The sequence below is a fragment of the Indicator indicator genome, chromosome 1 (genome assembly GCF_027791375.1).
Source record: "Indicator indicator isolate 239-I01 chromosome 1, UM_Iind_1.1, whole genome shotgun sequence".
In the NCBI taxonomy this organism is placed as follows: domain Eukaryota; kingdom Metazoa; phylum Chordata; class Aves; order Piciformes; family Indicatoridae; genus Indicator; species Indicator indicator.
The window spans coordinates 22,653,646-22,671,697 of record NC_072010.1 but is presented as its reverse complement, the minus strand read 5'-3'; the positions used below and the strand labels follow the sequence as shown (position 1 = coordinate 22,671,697).

At 48.3% G+C, this 18,052-nt stretch overlaps 1 protein-coding gene across 1 annotated transcript; it reads right to left on the bottom strand.

Annotated features, from left to right (window-relative positions):
* Positions 1-13,644: 13,644 nt before the first annotated feature.
* On the bottom strand, positions 13,645-17,556 carry PDX1 (pancreatic and duodenal homeobox 1). Its single transcript, XM_054387127.1, has 2 exons — positions 17,160-17,556; positions 13,645-14,033 (listed from the first exon to the last, which is right to left on the bottom strand). The coding sequence occupies exons 1-2, from the start codon at positions 17,554-17,556 to the stop codon at positions 13,645-13,647; spliced, it is 786 nt and encodes a 261-aa protein (XP_054243102.1).
* Between the last annotated feature and the right edge of the window lie 496 nt (positions 17,557-18,052).

Here is an 18,052-nt window from a genome sequence, read left to right as displayed (position 1 = left end):
TTTGCTAGCTCATGTAGTTTTGCTTTTGAGTCAGATCCTGTTCCCCTGACAAGCCTTGTTCCCTTCACAGTCATAGACCTTCCTTCAAATAACTTGCATGTGAGAGAAAAACTTCCTTATCTCCAACATTCTTTGAAAATGGATGCTCCTTGCTGCAGAAAATCCCTTCCTCTCAAGGTGAATAAGACAAGCTTTTAGCCCTGGAAACCTAGATTGCTTGTGGTGTAATTTTTCCATGCTGTGCAAAGAGAAAAATCTATCAGGGCTACTAAATTTCCTTGGTCCTTTGCTTCCTTGAGTGAAAGCAGAAAGGCCAGTTTAGGCTTCCAACAAAGGCTTGCTTGTAAGCAAAACTTTGGAGAATGTCCTGCTGCAAGGCTCAAACACTGGAAACTAGGGGCATGATTCAGAGGTTTTCACAATCAGGTGGGTCTCAGGACTTCTTCTAAGATCACAAATCTTCATTAAGGCATTTTGAGTGGAAGGAAAAGGGGCAAGACATGGACACCAGAGGCCTTTCGAGCCTCCAGACACTAAGTTGCTAAATCGAGCAGGAGTTGAGCGAGCATCCAACATTTTTCTTTCTTTTTCCACAGTTTGAAAATGAGCTGATCCCTTTCATAACAACTGTCAGAAGTGATAAAAAGAGCTGTGTAACAGTTAATCACTGAGAGTTCCTTAAAGATAATTCAAGCTTTCAACTACATTTTAGGGAAATTCCAGTCCTCACCTAAACTGCAGAATTTATTTTATTTGTTATTTGCAAAACTTAAGAACATAAGAAGGAGTTTATCTCCCAGTGAGAATCATCTCCTATCACAAATACCAAAGAATTTTTATTCTCGCTTAAAATAAAAATATGATGCTTTGTAAATCATGAATTGCAATAACAGGAAAAAAAATCTAGCCACTAGTTTTTCATATGTAATAAGTGTAATATATTTTTTCTCTAGCAATAATGTTCATCTTTTAGATTTTCACAGAATCACAGAAACATTCAGGTTGGAAAAGACCCTTGGGATCACCAAATCCAACTGATAACCCTACTCTACAAGGTTCACCCCTAAACCATATTCCCAAGCACCACATCCAAGCGACCTTTAAACACATCCAGGGTTGGTGACTCAGCCACCTCCCTGGGCAGCAGATTCCAATGCCTGACCATTCTTTCTGTGAAAAAATGTTTCCTAATGTCCAGTCTAAACCTATCCAGTCATAGCTCGAGGCAGTTCCCTCTTGTTCTATCACTAAGTACCTGTGAGAAGAGACCAGCACCAGCCTCTCCACAACATCCTTTCAGGTAGTTGTAGACAGCAATGAGGTCTCCCCTCAGCCTCCTCTTTTTTCAAACTAAACAGCCCCAGTTCCTTCAGTCGCTCTTCATAAGATTTATTCTCCAGGCCCTTCCCCAGCTTCAGTCGCTCCAGCACCTCCACATCTCTCTTGTATTGAGGTGCCCAAAACTGGACACAGTACTCAAGGTGTGGCCTCACCAGTGCTGAGTACAAGAGGACAATCACTTCCCTACTCCTGCTGGACACAGTGTTTTTAATATAAGCCAGGATGCCATTGGCTTTCTTGGCCACCTGGGCACACCGCTTGCTCATAGTCTGTTGCTTGTCAATAAGAACCCCCAGGTCCCTTTCTGCCAGACAGCTTTCCAGCCACACTTCCCCAAGCCTGTAGTGTTACTTGGGGTTGTTGTGACCCAAGGGCAGGACCTGGCATTTGGCCTTGTTGAAGCTCATCCCATTAACCTTGGCCCATTGATCCAATCTATCCAAGTCCCTCTGCAGAGCCTCCCTACCATCACGCAGATCAACACTCCCACCTAATTTGGTGTCATCTGCAAACTTACTGATGACACACTCTATGTTTTCATCAAGATCATCAATAAAGATGTTAAACAGAAGTGGTCCCAACACTGAGCTCTGAGGAACAGCACCTGTGACTGGCCACCAGCTGGATTTAACTCCATTGACCTGGTGGTCTTTGGGCCCATTCTCCCAGCCAGTGCTTTATCCAGAAGAGTGTATGCTCATCCAAGCCATGAGCAGCCAGTTTGTCCATGAGAATTCTGTGGGAAACAGTGTCAAAGGCTTTTCAAAAGTCTAGGTAGACAATAGCCACAACCTTTCCCTCATCCTATAGTTGGGTCTTGTCATAGGCTTCCTTAATCCTCATCAAGATGTTTATATGCATCTTTAGACGTAGAGGTAATCACAGGGACTGAAAAGAGGTCTTTAAAAACATCTTGCACAATGACTCCCAGGAATGTAGTGACTCAGAAGAAAAAGAGACTTTCTCTTATCAGGAGTGTACTTCTTCCTCCGGGATTTCAGACTAGAAACACCAGCTTCTTTCTGTTCCCAGTAACAACACCCTGCTCTTTTAAAGTCTAAACAATACTTTGGACCTCTCTTACATACTTAGTCATGCCTCATCAAGCTTCCATCATGGCTCCAAAGGTGTTTTCCATTCTAGGAGGCTTGGCCTCTGCTGATGGCTCTTGCTGGTAAAACATGCCCTGTGTTATCTTTTTGCCTGTGGGCACATGCTCCTGATACCAGGGTAGAAAAATACAGCCTTGACACCAGTCCATCAAAAGCAGTTGTCCAAGCAGGAGCAACCAGGACTGACATGGTGAGGGCTCAGCAGCCCCAGCAAAGTCCATGGCGGTCTGGGGGATAGGGGGATTCAGCCTCCTTTCATGTACATCCCTCCCCAGGCATCCTACCATGGGAACCTAAAACCCACCTCCTGCCTCTGTTGGCCTTGAAAAGTGATCCTATATCCCCAGTGGGCTGGGAGCTACCATCACATCTTGGTGCTAGCTTCCTATGCATAAGACATGAAAATTTAAATGTAGAATGAGAAAAAAGGCACTAAGTAGTTTTCCTGTCTCAAAGAGGAGTGAGGCCTCTTCTGCCACAAGAAAGGGAAAAGATGGGGCTGCAGTGCTAAGTGCCCCTGCAGGCAGGGGGATGCCTATCTCCCGTTCCTCAGCAGTACCTCTTGCCTCCCTGCAGAGAGTGAACCCGGGCCCAGGTAACGCAGCCAGCAGTGCCACTCACTACAGCCTGGCAGCTGCCTGTGCCTGTGAGGTTCCTCTGAAGCCCAGAGCAAACAGAGGACTTGCTGAGAAGGACATAAGTAAATGCACTGAGGCAGTGTGCAGAACCCACAAAAAAAAAAAAAAAAAGACAGGAGAAAGTGACAGGCCAGTAGCCTCTGCTCCTTTCCAGCCGTGTCTCTCACAGTGTGCCACCACATTTTTCCATTCCCCAGTCATTCAGTCTTCTCAGCCCATGGGTCCTTCCAACAGCCCAGGGAAAAGCAAGGGCTGGTGTGAACTGTTAGGAGCACATCAGCACAAACTGATGATTCATGCTGGAGGAATCAGCAGTGGAGTTTTTCCTGACTTAAAGTGTTTCAAGAAAGAGTCCTGATAATCAGTCTTGCTCAGTATATTTTTCCTTTGCAAACATCACAGTCTATGTAGGTCATTTTACTAAAGATGTCATTTTACTAAAAACGTCATTTTACAAAAGACGTGAGACTGCTTTCTCCCAAGTCAGCATGTGCTCAGATCCTACAGCTGTGCTCCTCAAATTCAAGTCAGTCAGACTCCTGGCTGCTCACTGCAGAAAAAGAAAAGAAGAAAAGGAAGGAAAAGAAGAAAAGGAAGGAAAAGAAGAAAGGGAAAGAAAAGACGAGAAAAGAAAAGAAAAGAAAAGAAAAGAAAAGAAAAGAAAAGAAAAGAAAAGAAAAGAAAAGAAAAGAAAAGAAAAGAAAAGAAAAGAAAAGAAAAGAAAAGAAAAGAAAAGAAAAGAAAAGAAAAGAAAAGAAAAGAAAAGAAAAGAAAAGAAAGAAGAAAAGAAAAGAAAAAAAATCAAGTTAACCGAGGATGTCTGTTTGCCGGGCAGTACAGCCCGGCCCCACCTCGCCCGGGGCTGCGCGGTGGCAATGTAGCCGCCAGGTGGCAGCGTCGCCGCGGGAGGCGGGCGTCCAGGCGAGCGGTGGAGCCAACAGCCCCGCACCGGCCCCGGCTCCGCGGCCTTCCCTCCGCTCCGAACCTGACATCTCCAGGTGAAAACGAAGCTGGAGTTGCTCTCCATCAGGAGATTTCACCCGTCTCCGGCTCCATTTTGCCGGGCCCAACGTTCTCCGTTGAACCACTGCCATCAAACCATCTCCTACAGCAAAAAAATTGAGCTGCCTATAAAACACGTTAGCTCCTCAAGACTGCATCACTGCCGTGCTCTGACCTCCTGAGTGGGCCTGTCTCAGATAGCACGTCCTCCTTGCCTTGTGCCATCAGGGATTAATATGGGGAGTTTTGAAACCATTTAGTATTCATTTGTCACCAAGCAGTACAACAGCACTGAGTACAATTCCACTTGCCCTCCTTCCTCTGCAATTTTCTTTTCTTTCTTCAAATATTTGTGGCTTCTGAAATGCAAGACATCAGTAATTCCTACTATGTAAAACACAACTCCATGGAGCAGAACCTGCAAATGTCTATGGCACCATCTGGAGAGCCCTGGTGGCACTCAAGAAAGCCATTATATGTCCTATATAAACCATGCTTGAATGGCTGAACAAATCCTTCCTCCTCACATTTCTGTCCTTAGATCTCTATACACATTATACTCCTGGTATCCTCCTTTGCTCCTGCTCTCCAGCAGTCTGGTCCAAAGACCATTCAAACCAGTTCCGTTGGCTGCAGTTAGCTTTGGACTATGGCCTAGACCTACTTGCCGGCTCTTGGCTTTATGCCTCTTCCATGCCCTCACTTGGAACAGTCTCTGCCTGCCTAAAGGCTCTCTTTCCACAAATTTCCCTTAGTCCCATTTCTTTCAGGGAAAAAAACCTCTCTACACTGGATAAACTATGGCTTCAGAGAGCTTACTGGCATGGAGCAGGAACTGTCTAAGAGATGGCATAAGGCTGTGAGATTAATGGCAAAGTAGGTTGTCTCCTGGAGTGTCAGCAAGGAAATAAAAGTGGCCAACAGGTTTGGCCTCAAAAGGAAACTTAAGCAATGTGACAAAGTTCTTCAGCAGGATAAGGCAGGAGAAGGCTGATGGTGAGGAGAGCATCAGTGGTACATACCCTAAGCAAATGAGCATATTACTCATGTTTCAAATAGGGCAGCACTGCTGGGGAAGAGCAATGGCAAGGGGATTTCTCAAAAACAGAGCTGGAGCATTTTCAAAGGCTCACCTCATCCAATCTCCTTTTCCTTGATCACACTGATTGTAGTCATGGCATTGCTGGTAGGGATATGCCTAACCTGCTTCTCAAGCTACCTAGTGGGGAGACTCTTACAGCCTCTCCAGGCAATTTATTCCAGCTTTTCTCACTATTCTTTACTTTTCTGACCGTAAGGATGGATCCCAAGGCATTTGCTTCATTCACATTTCTTCTTGTTATTGCAGTCCTCCCACAATGGGCAAAGGACAGCTCTCTGCTTTCGTCTTTGCAGCCATGTCCTTGTCTCTTTCAATGATCTCAAATTCTCTCTTACGAGTTCATCCTTAAGCAGAAGTCTCTCTGGGCCAGAAGTGTGGCTGACATCCAGCAGAGAAGTTAAGAGGAATTAGAGAAACAGAGAGCTGTTGGATAAAATCACCTTCATAGGTTTTCCTCCCTCTTCCCACCTTTCAGTGTCTGTGCTGCATCCATGGCCCTGTGGATGGTTCTTCTCTACCTCTCTGCCTGCCTCTTCCTGGCCCCCCATCCTGCAGGAGCACTCAGTTCCTGCTTTGTGTCAAAGCTAGTGTAGATACAAGTGTGGGGTGAATTGTTTCCAAAAGTGAAAGAGATGGCACTTTTTGCAGGGCAGTGGGTATTTTGTTGGATCAATGAGTTGAGTTGTCTCATCCAGCAGCTTCATGTTTGCTGCAAGTAGCAGACAAAGAGGGAGCACTAGTACTTTGGATTAATGTGACTTGTGGCTGCACCTTCAGACTAGGATGTGAAGACTTTCTGACTCCTTCCCATCCCTTCGTGCTCCTCAACACTACCCTTGCCTGACAGTTACTCCATCTGCATCATTGCTTTCTGCCCCATGCTTCATTCCATGTAGACCTTCAGGAGAAAGAACACTTGAAAACAAATTGTGCCTCTGCTATTCCTCTCTACTACTGTCCCCACTCCCAGCCCTTGCTCCTTCCCTGTGCCATGGAGGAAAGTGCTCTCTCCCTGGCTGGCTTTTAGCTGTTGCTTCATGCTTCTCTGTCTCCCACTCCAGGCTCCATACCCAGGCACAGAGACAGGCTGGCACTGCATAAGCCTGCAGAAGACCAAGTTGAGAGGACAACACAAAAGCAGGCATAGAAGCAAATGAAGCTTTTCTGGAACAGGACGTAAATCTGTCATTCCAAATGGATTTGTATCTCCTACATCTCTGCAGTTTCCCTGACAATTTCCAGTGCCTGCATCTAAACCAATTGGGATGATTTTTACGAGGAATTCCAAGGCAGCTCTATGAGATGTTTTGCCAAAAATAACTTTATATAGAGCCTGGAGTAAGTTGAACTCTGTGGACCTGATCTGTAATGACCAGGGACAGTTGAAACAAACCTTATGTCTAACAATTAATAAACATTAGTGCAGAGAAATTGCAAGAAATTAAAACCTCTGCTGAAATCTCAACTCTTTCTTGGTGTATGGACCAAAAGAAAAGCAGAGATGGGTGAGCAAACTCCATCACATCACAAGTGGGGAATTAAGCTTCTGAAAGAAAGGTGCAAGAGGCAATTAACAGTTAAGGAATACACGCAAAGCACCTGGTTTCTGTATCATGACTTGTTCCCTGTGAAGCAGAACCACATTCCCAGTTAATGAGCTCATTGGCATCATAATCCTGTAGCTGCTGAGGTCTTGGCACCACATCAGTTACCTTTTTCTTCACCTTTCTCCATTAGTGCCTCTCTCTGGCTTCTCCCCATAACAAACCAAACCATTTCAGACTCCACTTGCCTCTCTTCTGACCCTTCCTGCTTTCAATGCCAGCTCATCTTTCTACTTGTACACTCATTCACAGTGTCACCTTCAACCACTGCTTGGAGTACCATTCCTCTGCTTCTGCTGTAGGCCCAGTTGTAGGAATAACACTACATTGGAGCAGAGGAAGAAAATCTGCAGCTTTTTAGGTCTTAATGAAGAAGGAAGTGCAACACGTCTGAGTGGATCCTGCTTTGGGCACCTCAATGGCTCCAGCTTCACTTTTTTGTTGTTTTGTTTTGTTTTATTTTTCCCCTTTGTCCTTTGGGGATGTTCCTAAGGAATCTCCTTCATTGCCACGTGAGGGTCTTCTGGCATTGTGTATTATGATCCTTTTCTCTCCCTTTATCTCCATCTAATCTCAAAATGCAGTCTGGCACACCTGGCATCAGACATCTTCCTATTTGAAGTGAAAGCCACTAAGCACTGTGGGATGAGTATAACCAAATTTTGATGATGTGGCAGCAGAGGGTGAAGCTTTGAGCAAGTTTCCAGTCACAACTCCAAGAACCAGCCGTGACTTTAACAACTAGTTTTACCACACTAATTCCAAGGTAAAGGATTTGATGGCTTCAAAGTAGAGGCGTTTCCCTCTCATTCCCCTTTTTGGCCATTTTTGTTCTTGGCATAAAAATCCAGCTTACAGAGTGGACTGAAAAAACAAGGCTTGCTATTCTGCTAGCTTATCTTGAGAAATGTCACCTCATGCAGTCTCACCCTTAACCAAATACTGACTCACCAACAAGGGGTTAGCAGCAGAGAAGGAGAGAGAGTGAACCAGATGACAGATCAGCTCCTACTGCTAGGAGATTGGCAGGGTGTGAGAGACACATATTTTGAATCAGAAGGAACTGAGCTATTGTGCTGAACTGTAGCTAAAAGCCAGGATGCAAGGGGGCCACTTCTCTACCACTTGCTCCAGAGACGCACAGTCTGCTCTCTAATAGGGGTTGCACTCAAAACATGACTCTGGAGCCCTATGCCCTCTCTGCCACACCCAGCTAAGGCTCCCGGCAGCTAACTGTTTGCTTTTCTCTGGAGAAAGGTTTGGGCTCAGGGAAGTGGTGTTCAAACACAGGTCTCCACACAGCCCAAGACCTGGTATCCCTCTCTTTGTTTCATCTTGATCTTGAGACAGCTTGGTCACCTGGCATAGGCCACGATCACCTTCTGTTCACTCCAAAGGAAGCAAACTTTCCTGGTTCTGGCTTCTCATGCCACTGAAGTCACTAATCTCTCCTTGCCTCTGCTCAGTGCTTTGAGATCCACAGGTAATATCCAAAACAGGCCTAACTAAATATATAATGGTACACACAATATCTGCTCAAATGAAATACTAGCATGTTACCAGTCACTCATGGAGACAAGAGTTTTTTCACTACCTGCTATCAAGTCTAACCCTGCAAGTGTTGACATAAGCCATCATAGCTTCTGCTTTCCACGTCTGCTAAATAAGTTTTAGTCTTGAATCTTAAGCACACTGTGCCTAGGCTTCTTTGAGCAGATGCTTTTCTCACCCTGAGTCTGGGTCAAGGGGCAGGGAGGATGTGAATCTGCCACTAGCAGGTAGTGCTCATTGTACTTATACCAGCTCTGTCATTAAACAAAAAGCCCAACAGCCTCCTTTTTGCCAATGCCCTCAAAGTGGGATGCTCCACACCCGTTTAGGATGCTTCTGTTCTTGGCATGTTGGTCCAGCTCTCCCTCATCACTCAAGTTTCTTCCCTCCTAATGTATTTTTGAATCATCCACGAAAATCATGCCTGTTTGCCAAGGTACCTGCCTCTTGTGCTCATCAAATCCCCTCCTAAATGCACCTCAGTAAAAGGCAATGCAACTGCAGCCTCTCCTTCCAGTGGTGCTGCTGATGGAAGAAAATGTTTTTTGGAACAATCCCTAACTTAAGGCAGCAAGTGCATGATGCCTAATAGCAGAGGAACCTCTTGTTTCAGTTTTTTTTCTCCACAAAGGAGACTGGCCAGTCTGGCTCATCATTGAGGCATGCAGGGGAGAGACTCAGCTCATTTTCTCTGTGTTTTATTTGCCCCTGTATATGTTTTTATCCCAGAAGTACTAGGGAACAGAGGAACTGTATGCCAGAACAACAAGTGATAAGAGGAGAGAAGGCAGAGACTGGGAGAAGCCTTCACTCCACACACTTTTCCCTTTGCTCCACCATTCTTCATGCTTACAGCTAGAACACTGCTGGAGGCATCAGTGCTGACAAGGTATAAAAAAACATGTTGTAAAGAGTGCTGGAAGCCAGTGGAACAGAAGCAATGAGGATAAATGATAAATGAAAGTACATAGTGAATAAACAAAAGTCGACAGTGTTCCCTACTAACATGGCCACAGTACCATTTCCAAATTTCTTTGTCCTTCCTAAATGCTAAATCAGACATGTTCCTGACTGCTATAAAAGTATCCTTCAAGACCTGGTCATTCCTCTCCCTATCCGGGGCAGAAGCAAGTAGGCAAGAAGTAGCCATTCTCTGTCACGTTTTATTGTAAGCCATCTCTGTGCATGGATGTGTATATGGGCTGCCTAACCTGTGAAACCCTCTCATATGAGCAACCCTATAAGCTATCAGGAGTGAAGGGAGCCCGATGTAATTTCTTTCTATTTCCAAAGTAAGCTCTGAACCACAACCCTTATATCCCAGCCAGCTCTGCCCCACGTGTAACCCAGGCTGTAAGGTGCATTGCCTAATCCCAGACCATGCCTTGGTGGTGGTGGAAGGCTGGCATTCCATCCCTAGTTGCACTCCAAAGCACCAAAGCCTTCCTGAGCAATGTTTCTTCTCTCAGCATGCAAACACCTGTCCTCAGCCGTGGGTATGGCAGCAGTAGCAGCAACAACAGCATGGGAAGTGGCAGGCTTCATTATCAGTCTGGAAAGACTTTTGCACCTTAGGTTAAATCACTGCTTTTATAATTGATTTGTGGGCATAATTATTCATACACAAAAGGATTTTCAGACATATGTATGAGTCTGTAATGGAGGAGACAAGCACAGTCTCCCAATCCTACCTTTCATATGACCATCAATGCAGGATCCTGGAATACGGTCCTGTATGTGGGAAGAAAAAGGAATTAGCACAAGGGTTCCTGTTTCCCTTCCATGGTGGTAGAATGGCCCCACCAGGGACTACTTGGATGCAGCTTCTCAGACGGCAGCAAACAACCATTTTGTGGCAGCTGTGTGACAACAACCCCCAACTCCTGGTCAGAGTTTGCTAACTGTGTACCATTCTCACTAGATACACAACCCTGCTTGCAGAAAGAAGAGGACGTTAAATATTTCCTCCTTGTGGTCCTTCATGTAACAGCAGTCAATATCTCAGTGGCACAGAAGCAGAGAAGAAAGCTTTTGTTGTGTTGTTTGGGCATGTATCTGAGCAAAGCAGAAGCAGTAAAGACCTGCAGCCTCACTGTCTTCCTCTGGACTCATAGGTAGAACTGATATCTCCGTAGTGCCTGGTGCTGTGGATGTCCATGTCAGGTGCACCCAGGTAGAGCAAAATTGCCCTGAATCTTGCTCAACTTTTCTTTAAATAGTTAACACTGAAAGCATGTGATTCTTGGGGACATATCTCTTCCACACAGACCTAAAGGATTTGAGTATTGCCTGAGAAGGAAATAAAAAGACATGTCACACTTTTAATCTCTTGCCTAATTTTTAAAGCCAGGGTTTTTAGAACATCTTGTAGAAATGCACAGATTCACAGAATGGTTTGGGTTGGAAAGGACCTTAAAGATCATCTAGTTCCACCCCTCCTGCCATGAGCATAAATTATGGACTATTTAATTATGTAAATTATTAGCTATTTCATAAGGGAAGTTGTCTCCTAAGAGAAATGGGTATGTCTGGACAACTATTTTTGGTGAGATAACATGGCATGAGAATTCTATCTGCCTTATAACCCTCCGTGTCAGCCTTGTTTTTTCCCCAGCATGGTTCCGGTCTGACTGCTCTGACAGGTGAAGGTTACCGTATGCAATTACCTCCACAATGTCCCCAGAACTGCTTTGACTCAGTTAACACTATTTTTCCATGGATGCAGTTGCAAAAAGGATGATTTGGGGGGGTTTTAGTTGGGGTTTTATTTTGTTGTTGTTGTTTGGTGGAGTTTTGTTGTTTCTGGCTTTGGGGTTTTTTTGGTTGTTTTTTTTTTGTTCGTTTGTTTGAGTGCTAAACCCATAAACCATGTCAATTATTTGAAGAAAAATATTTTATTCATTAAAATTAAGCCATGCAGGTCTGATTCTCCTTCCATTCATAAAAAATACTTTGGCACCTTGGTCAAACAATTCATATATAAATTCTGCATTTTCTCTGTTTTTACACCAATGAACAGAGAAAATAAAAATGGAATGTATTAGACTTGGCAAAGGACAGGCAAAATTCCATCCACCACGTATGATGTTTATCTGGGTTGATGTACAAAACTCAGCAGAAAATTGTGATATTTTGTGTGATACACACCATTTCCACAGCTACATCCATTTTTATAGTGGCTCTCGAGTTGACATTTCAATGCCAGATGATCTAAAAGGCACCTGGAAGCTGTTCTGCTGTATGTTACCAGTAACATGTTGATGCTAGCAAATAGTGATGAGAAATGCTGAGATTTAAAAATGGGGATGTTAGCCCACGAAGTTTGAGAAATGTTACTTTAATTAATATGGTGCTTTGCTTCTCAAGCATAACAGCTATATCTGAATTTTGCTTATATAATCACTAGTAAAGTTCTCAGTCATTGGCTGCGTTTTAATGAATAAGGATATACAGGCTCGGGTGATAAGTTTCTCAGGCAACTTGCACGAAAAATGAGCAGAAATGTCTCTTAATGCCCTCAAAGGAAAGAAAAGCAATAGGCTAATCACACCTTCAGCTCAAGTCTTCATCTTATTGTTAAAGTTTCCTGTAAGATGGGGAAAAAACAAAGAGCTGAGGCAAACTACTACTTCTTCTCCTTGCTTTCAGCCCAGAGACCGGGAATATCCTCTGGTCAGAGTGAGACAGGCCCTCGTCCTCTTCTCCCTCCCACGACACTCCCGGACCCACAGTGCGGGAAGGGGTGCTCGAGGGGTTGTTGCTTCCAGGATCAGGTCTGGAATCGACAAGAGGAGGCAGATTTGTGTGACCCACGGCAAACCCGAGCAGCTCCTGCTTCTCCCCAGCCGCTCTTCTCCGTTTCTAGTTTGGGGTTTATTCTTTAAATTTCCCCACTTAGCTGAACTTCTGACGGTCGCTGGAACAGAACGCATGTTCCCGCCGTTGTCGAGACAAGGAAGATGTTTCTGGCAACAGACTAGCAGTGGATGAAGATAAGTCAGACTGGGTCAGGGACAGCGGAGCCCTGGATGGCCGACTCTGCACCTGATCGGCCTCTCGCTCCAGGTCTGAAGGAGGCTGTCACCAGGTCGTGAAAGACCAAAAAATAACGCCAGGAAAAAGGCACCGGAGCCCTGCAGCGCCTTGGGAAGCAGCCGGTCCCCAAGCTCCGCTGAGGTGTAAAGCCAGGTCTGCAGAGAAAAAACACACAGAGAGGCACGACAGGCCGGGAGCTGGTGCTGCAGGGACGCTTATTCTCTCCCAGGCAAAGTCTGAACTTTCGGGAGAGGTGGAAGGGTGGCAGGATCTTTTACCCAAAGGAAAATGTCTCTGGGACCAGCCCTACCCCACAGACGTCCCGCTCTTGGCTCGCAACCCAGTCTGTCTCTGCTTGCTGCCCGGAGATCGGCCCCGAATTTTCTACGGCATCTCTGGGCTTGCGCTCACCCCCTGGGGAGGGGAGCTCAGCCCTGTGCGCCACCGAGAAGCTCAGACGAGCACGGAGCCGCGGGCCGCACCACAACGTCTTCCGCAGTTGCTGTCGGCTGGTCATCGGGGGAGACAAATCCTGCCCCCAGAACATTCGGGCTTTTTTTTTTTTTTTTTTTTTTTTTCCTTTGCTACCCTTCCCCCTCCCCCTCTTTTTTTTTTCACCCCAGGGGCAAAACAAAACGAAACAAAACAGGTTACAGTTTCCAAAGAAGTGAGTAATAGTCCTGGGGGAGCCCTCGGTAAAGCTGACACCCCGGAGCCTCTAGAAGGGACGGGGACGGCGGGGTACCAGCCCCGGGAAGGGCTGGAATGCCTGGCTCCGCATCCGCGCTTGTGCAGCGCCAGGCACGGCGAGACCCGCGCCCCGACCGGGCAGCCGTTCGCGGCGAGAATGCGTGCCCTTGCTTTTCCTCCAGTTTCCAGACCGCTCCGTGCATCCAGGGTTGTACACACGGTCGGTGACCACCCAAGACCCGCCTTCCCCGGGGGAAACTGCCCCGTAAGGCTTGCTGCGGCACAGAATGCCCAGGGAGATCAGGGCCCAGCTCACTGCCCTCCCGGCGGCTCGCTGAGGCCTCATCCAGGTCTTTGGCCCTAGCGAGCCTCACTTTGCTACAGTTGATCATTTTTCATTTAATTTTTGCATCATGGGAGTTTCCGAGTGGAGGCACTGAATTCCTCGGGGGAAGGCGGACAAGGGTCAGCCACGATACGGTAAGGCGGTGGGAAGCCGGTGCCTGTCTCTCAGCTCTCTTCCTGGTCCCATCTTCTTCCTTGGCCCGGAGTTCGGGGTTCCCCGCGACTCACCGAGAGTCCTGTTGCCTTCTCGGGGCAAGACTGGGAGGGAGCAGGTCCCTGGAGGCCCCAGAGGGCAAGTTCTCGGGGGAGCACGACTGAAGATCCTCCTTACCCGGGAGCTCTCCGGAGGACACCACACAGTCTTGCTCGGAATCATTGCTGTTCCCTGCCCCTCGTTTTTTGTCTTCTTCCTTCTTCCATTTCATTCGCCGGTTCTGGAACCAGATCTTGATGTGTCTTTCGGTCAAGTTCAACATGACAGCCAACTCCACCCGCCGCGGCCTGGAGATGTATTTGTTGAAGAGAAACTCCTTCTCTAGCTCCAACAGCTGCGCCCTGGTGTACGCCGTCCTCGTCCGCTTGTTCTCCTCTGGCTCCACCACGTAGGAACCCCCTGGAGAGAAAGAATAGTCAGCTCCAGCCCTTCGTCCTCCCGCTCGGGTAGGGGGACCATGGCCCCGCACTCCTGCGTGGCGCGGAGGACACACCAGGGAAGGAAAGGAGGATGAAGGGGAGACCTCGGGGAGCACACCGGGACGGGTACAACTAGACAGTGTGGATGGCAGCTGTCAGGACTGCTGCTATTTCATATTATAATAATTTTTAAAATATATATATATATATATATATAATAACTTAGTTGATGTTCTCAGGGAAGTGCTGTCCCCTCAGGTGCCACCAACGCCTGTAAATTTCTCAGTTTGGGGGGAAAAAAAAAATCACCTACCCACCCCACCAAAAAATAGAAGACAAAACAAAACTTTCTTTTTTTTTTTTTTTTTAAGCAGCAAAATACCCCAAACAAAACACTGATACAACAACAACAAAAATGGCTTTCGGGTATGCCACACGCATAAGCAACTAAAGTAAATATCATTTAAAAATATTATTAGAATAAGTTACCTCTCCGGTAAGCCACCGGGAGGGAAAAGACAACCACTCTCTAGCGGAGGGCCCACGCACGGCCAGCTATGGCAGCTAGTTCTCGGGGTGGTGGGAGTGGGGCTGCGGCTAGGCAAGGCTGGGGGGCAGGTGGCTCGCCCTGAAGGCGCGGGCAGCAAAAATGTGGAATGAGATCTCACGAAACAGGAATCTGGGGGTTTCTCCCGGGATATCGTCACCCAGGAGCTCTGGGCCGTGAAGATTTCGGCCCCTTCCGGGCCACCGGGACCTCCACGGGTGACAGCGGGGAGGGTGTTGGGGCGGCTGCCAGGCCGGGAATGGGACTGCAGCCCCTCCGTTTCGCCAGGTAGGTGAAACTTTGGTTTTCTTGTTCCTGGAAACAACGCCAGCAGCTGACTCTCCATTACCAGCTCAGCCGCAACCGTCCTGCGCGGGGATCGGGCGCGGGTGGTACCGGCGGCAGCAGCGAGTGCGGCCGGGACTAGGCACCGACTCAGCCGCCATTGCCAGCTCCCGGAGGCCAGCTAGGTGCGCTTCTGGTGTCAACATCATTTGTAAGGAACAGTGGTTTAAACAGCCGGGTTGAAGCACCCATTTCAGAAGAGTTGCGAGGGTTCCATGCCTCTCATCTTCCTATTGACATGATTTTTATATTTAATGTTGATAAATATAAACCTATCTAGCTAAATTTATCTGTATATCTATGTTGAAAATACATTGCACATACACGAAAGTTTTTATAAACACAAACCTATGTGTGCATATCCATATCAAAATATACGTTAAAATAAAGGTATATTCATTAAAATATTTGGAAATGTAACCCCATGTGTATCTATATATTCACTTATGAGTGTGTACAGATCTGGAAAAATATGGATCTGTTATAGTGAAGTAAGTTCGTGCTACCGGGAAGGTGGTACACCCAGGTCTACCGACCGGGTCCTGAGGCTCTCCGGGACGCGCTCACCGCCGGGCACGGTGGCTGGCACCGGGCTCTGCCGCGGCCTTTCTGGGCGCCTTCCCTTGGGGGTTAAAAAAAAAAAAAAAAAAAGACCTCAGAATCCATGTACGCCGAAATCTTAAGGGGTTGCATTAAAATAAATAAAATAGAAGTACGTCTTTAGGCTGTATGGTTTGCAATATATACCTTACAAAATGTCCCAGGGTTTGGCTACGAGCGCTGTGCCCCCTTAGCTGCCAGGGAGTGCAGGGCGCACCCGCGGCAGGAGCCGCGGGTATGCGCTCGCACACACTGTATGCACCGTGCACAGTCTTAGCCTGGACCTCCCGGGAGAGATGGAAGCAACAGGGGAGAGTTTTCGGCTCTTAAGGGAAAAGTTTCATTTTGCATTCCTTGGGTACAGGAAACGAGGGAAAACAAGCTTAGTTTGAGAATTCGGCTTTATCTTCTCCCCCCCCCCCCCCTTCCTTTTATCTTTTTTCCCCTCCTTTTTCTTTTTTTCTTCTTCTTCTTCTTTTTTTTTTTTTTTTTTTAATATTCCCGAAGTTCATTCAACGCAAGAAAAACAATCCGATTTTTCCCACCACCTCACTCCCCCGGCACTATCGTCGCCCCCGATTTTGAGGCGTGGGGCTGCGATCCTCTCCTCGGTCTGGCGGATGTACCTCCGTGGGTATTGGGGACCGCCACCTCTCTTTCCTTCCCCTTCTGTCTGCCCCATTCCCAGACTATTCCACAGTGATTTTAATACTCCAGTCCTTTTTTCAACTGTCTATTTGAACAAAGCCATTAATATAATATTTGCTGTATAGGCGTGACAAAGGCGCAGAACACGATAACATTGTACAAGCAGAGACAGAAATATTGTTGAGCAGCGGAACTTTCTGCCTAGATAGTTTCTTCCCCTCGCTGGCAGCTCTATTTCGTTTGTGCATTGTTTCCCCTGCCCTGGTTTTTACTTGGAAAGGTGCAATTAAGGCTAAAACACACAGGGAAGCAGGAAAGGGTGGGATAGAGGGGCCGGGAGAAGAGATGAGCTTTGCCACTGGGACGCTGGGGAGAGTCGAGAGGCAGTGTAGAGGGTCAAGGCGGCTTCCTCAGGGTTTTGGTTGGTAGAGCTCATCTCCCCTCTCGGTCTGCAGGGACGCGGGGCAGCCGAGCCGTGCCCTGCCTTCACACCCCTTCCTGCCGCTTCCCGACCCGTTCCAGCTCGCGGGTATCTGCGCCCTCCAGCCTCGCTCTGAGAAGCCTCGGCCCCGGAGCGGAGCCCACGGCGCCCTTGGAGCTGCCGCACCGCTGAGCCCCCCGCTTAGCGAGACAGCAGCGCCCAGTAGCCGTTCGCACCTCGTCCCTACTTGGCGACAATTAGTTAATTGGTGAAAAATAATTCGTTAATAATTGCTTAGGGCTTGGGCAGCGCGGGGAGCGGCCAGCCCGCCAGCCGGTACCGGAGGGACGGCTTCCTTCCCGAAGTTCATCACAAAGGCAGCAGCCCCACACCAGTGGATCTTGACGGGCTGGCGTAAAGGAAGGGTCAGGACCTCTCCATGCTACATCCGAGAGGCGGATGCAGAACAGGTGGAAGGGAAGGTTCCTACAAGCCCAGAGGGTCTCTAGAGAAGCAGCGTGGCAGGGGGAGGCGGCAGAGCTTACCGGTCCACTGTCCCTTCCAGGCTTGTGATTTGGTGGACTTCATCCAGGCGAAAGGCACCTGCACTCGGGGCTCCTCTATCGCCCCCGTGTCCGCCCCGTCTGCGAAAGGCAGCGCGTCCTGGTGGGGTGGAGGAAGATGAGGGTGGTGGTGGTGATGGTGATGAAGGTGGGAGACCCCGGCATCCTCTGTGATGGGGGGTACCTCGTAAGGAGAAATGTCTGGCGGACTGCCTTGCTCGAGAGCCCCTAAGGCGCTAGGGTAAGGTGTCTGCTGCTGCCTGCCCATGTACAGGCAGGCGGGGGGGCTGGGGTTGTAATCCTGCGCCTGGGTTCTCTGAAACGCACACGACTCCTTGTAGAGCTGCGCCGAGGCGTAATACTGATCCTCGGTGTTCATGGCGATCTGGCCGGGGCGGGGGTCTCTCAGCTTAGGGGCACATAGGGCTGCTCCAGCGCCCGGGATGCCTCTTTGACAGCTCGCCGCCCCGCTGGGTCCCGCCGCCCTGCCCGGCTCCCGCTGCCTCCCCATAGGCGCCGCTCCCCCCACGTGAGCCCTCCCGCAGCCCTCCGGGGCGGGGCACGACCCATGAGAGGCCACCCGGCGTGGCGCTGGCCCCGCAACCCCCTTCCCCTCAGTCCGGCAAGCCCTGGGACTCTCTCGACCCTGCTGCTCCCTGCTTTGGGGTGAGGAGCCCCGCGACGCATCGTTTGCGGGGCCGTGGAGGTGGTCTAGGGGTTGCCCTGACGTGCTCTAGGAGGGAAGGACCCTAAATCCACCTTTTTCCTCCTTGCGCTGACTGTACAGGGACTGCTCATTCTCCCAGTCCCCCCCTCCCCTTCTCCCGGTACGGCCTGGAGAGGAAAATCCTCTCGAGGAGGCACGACTCCTTGAA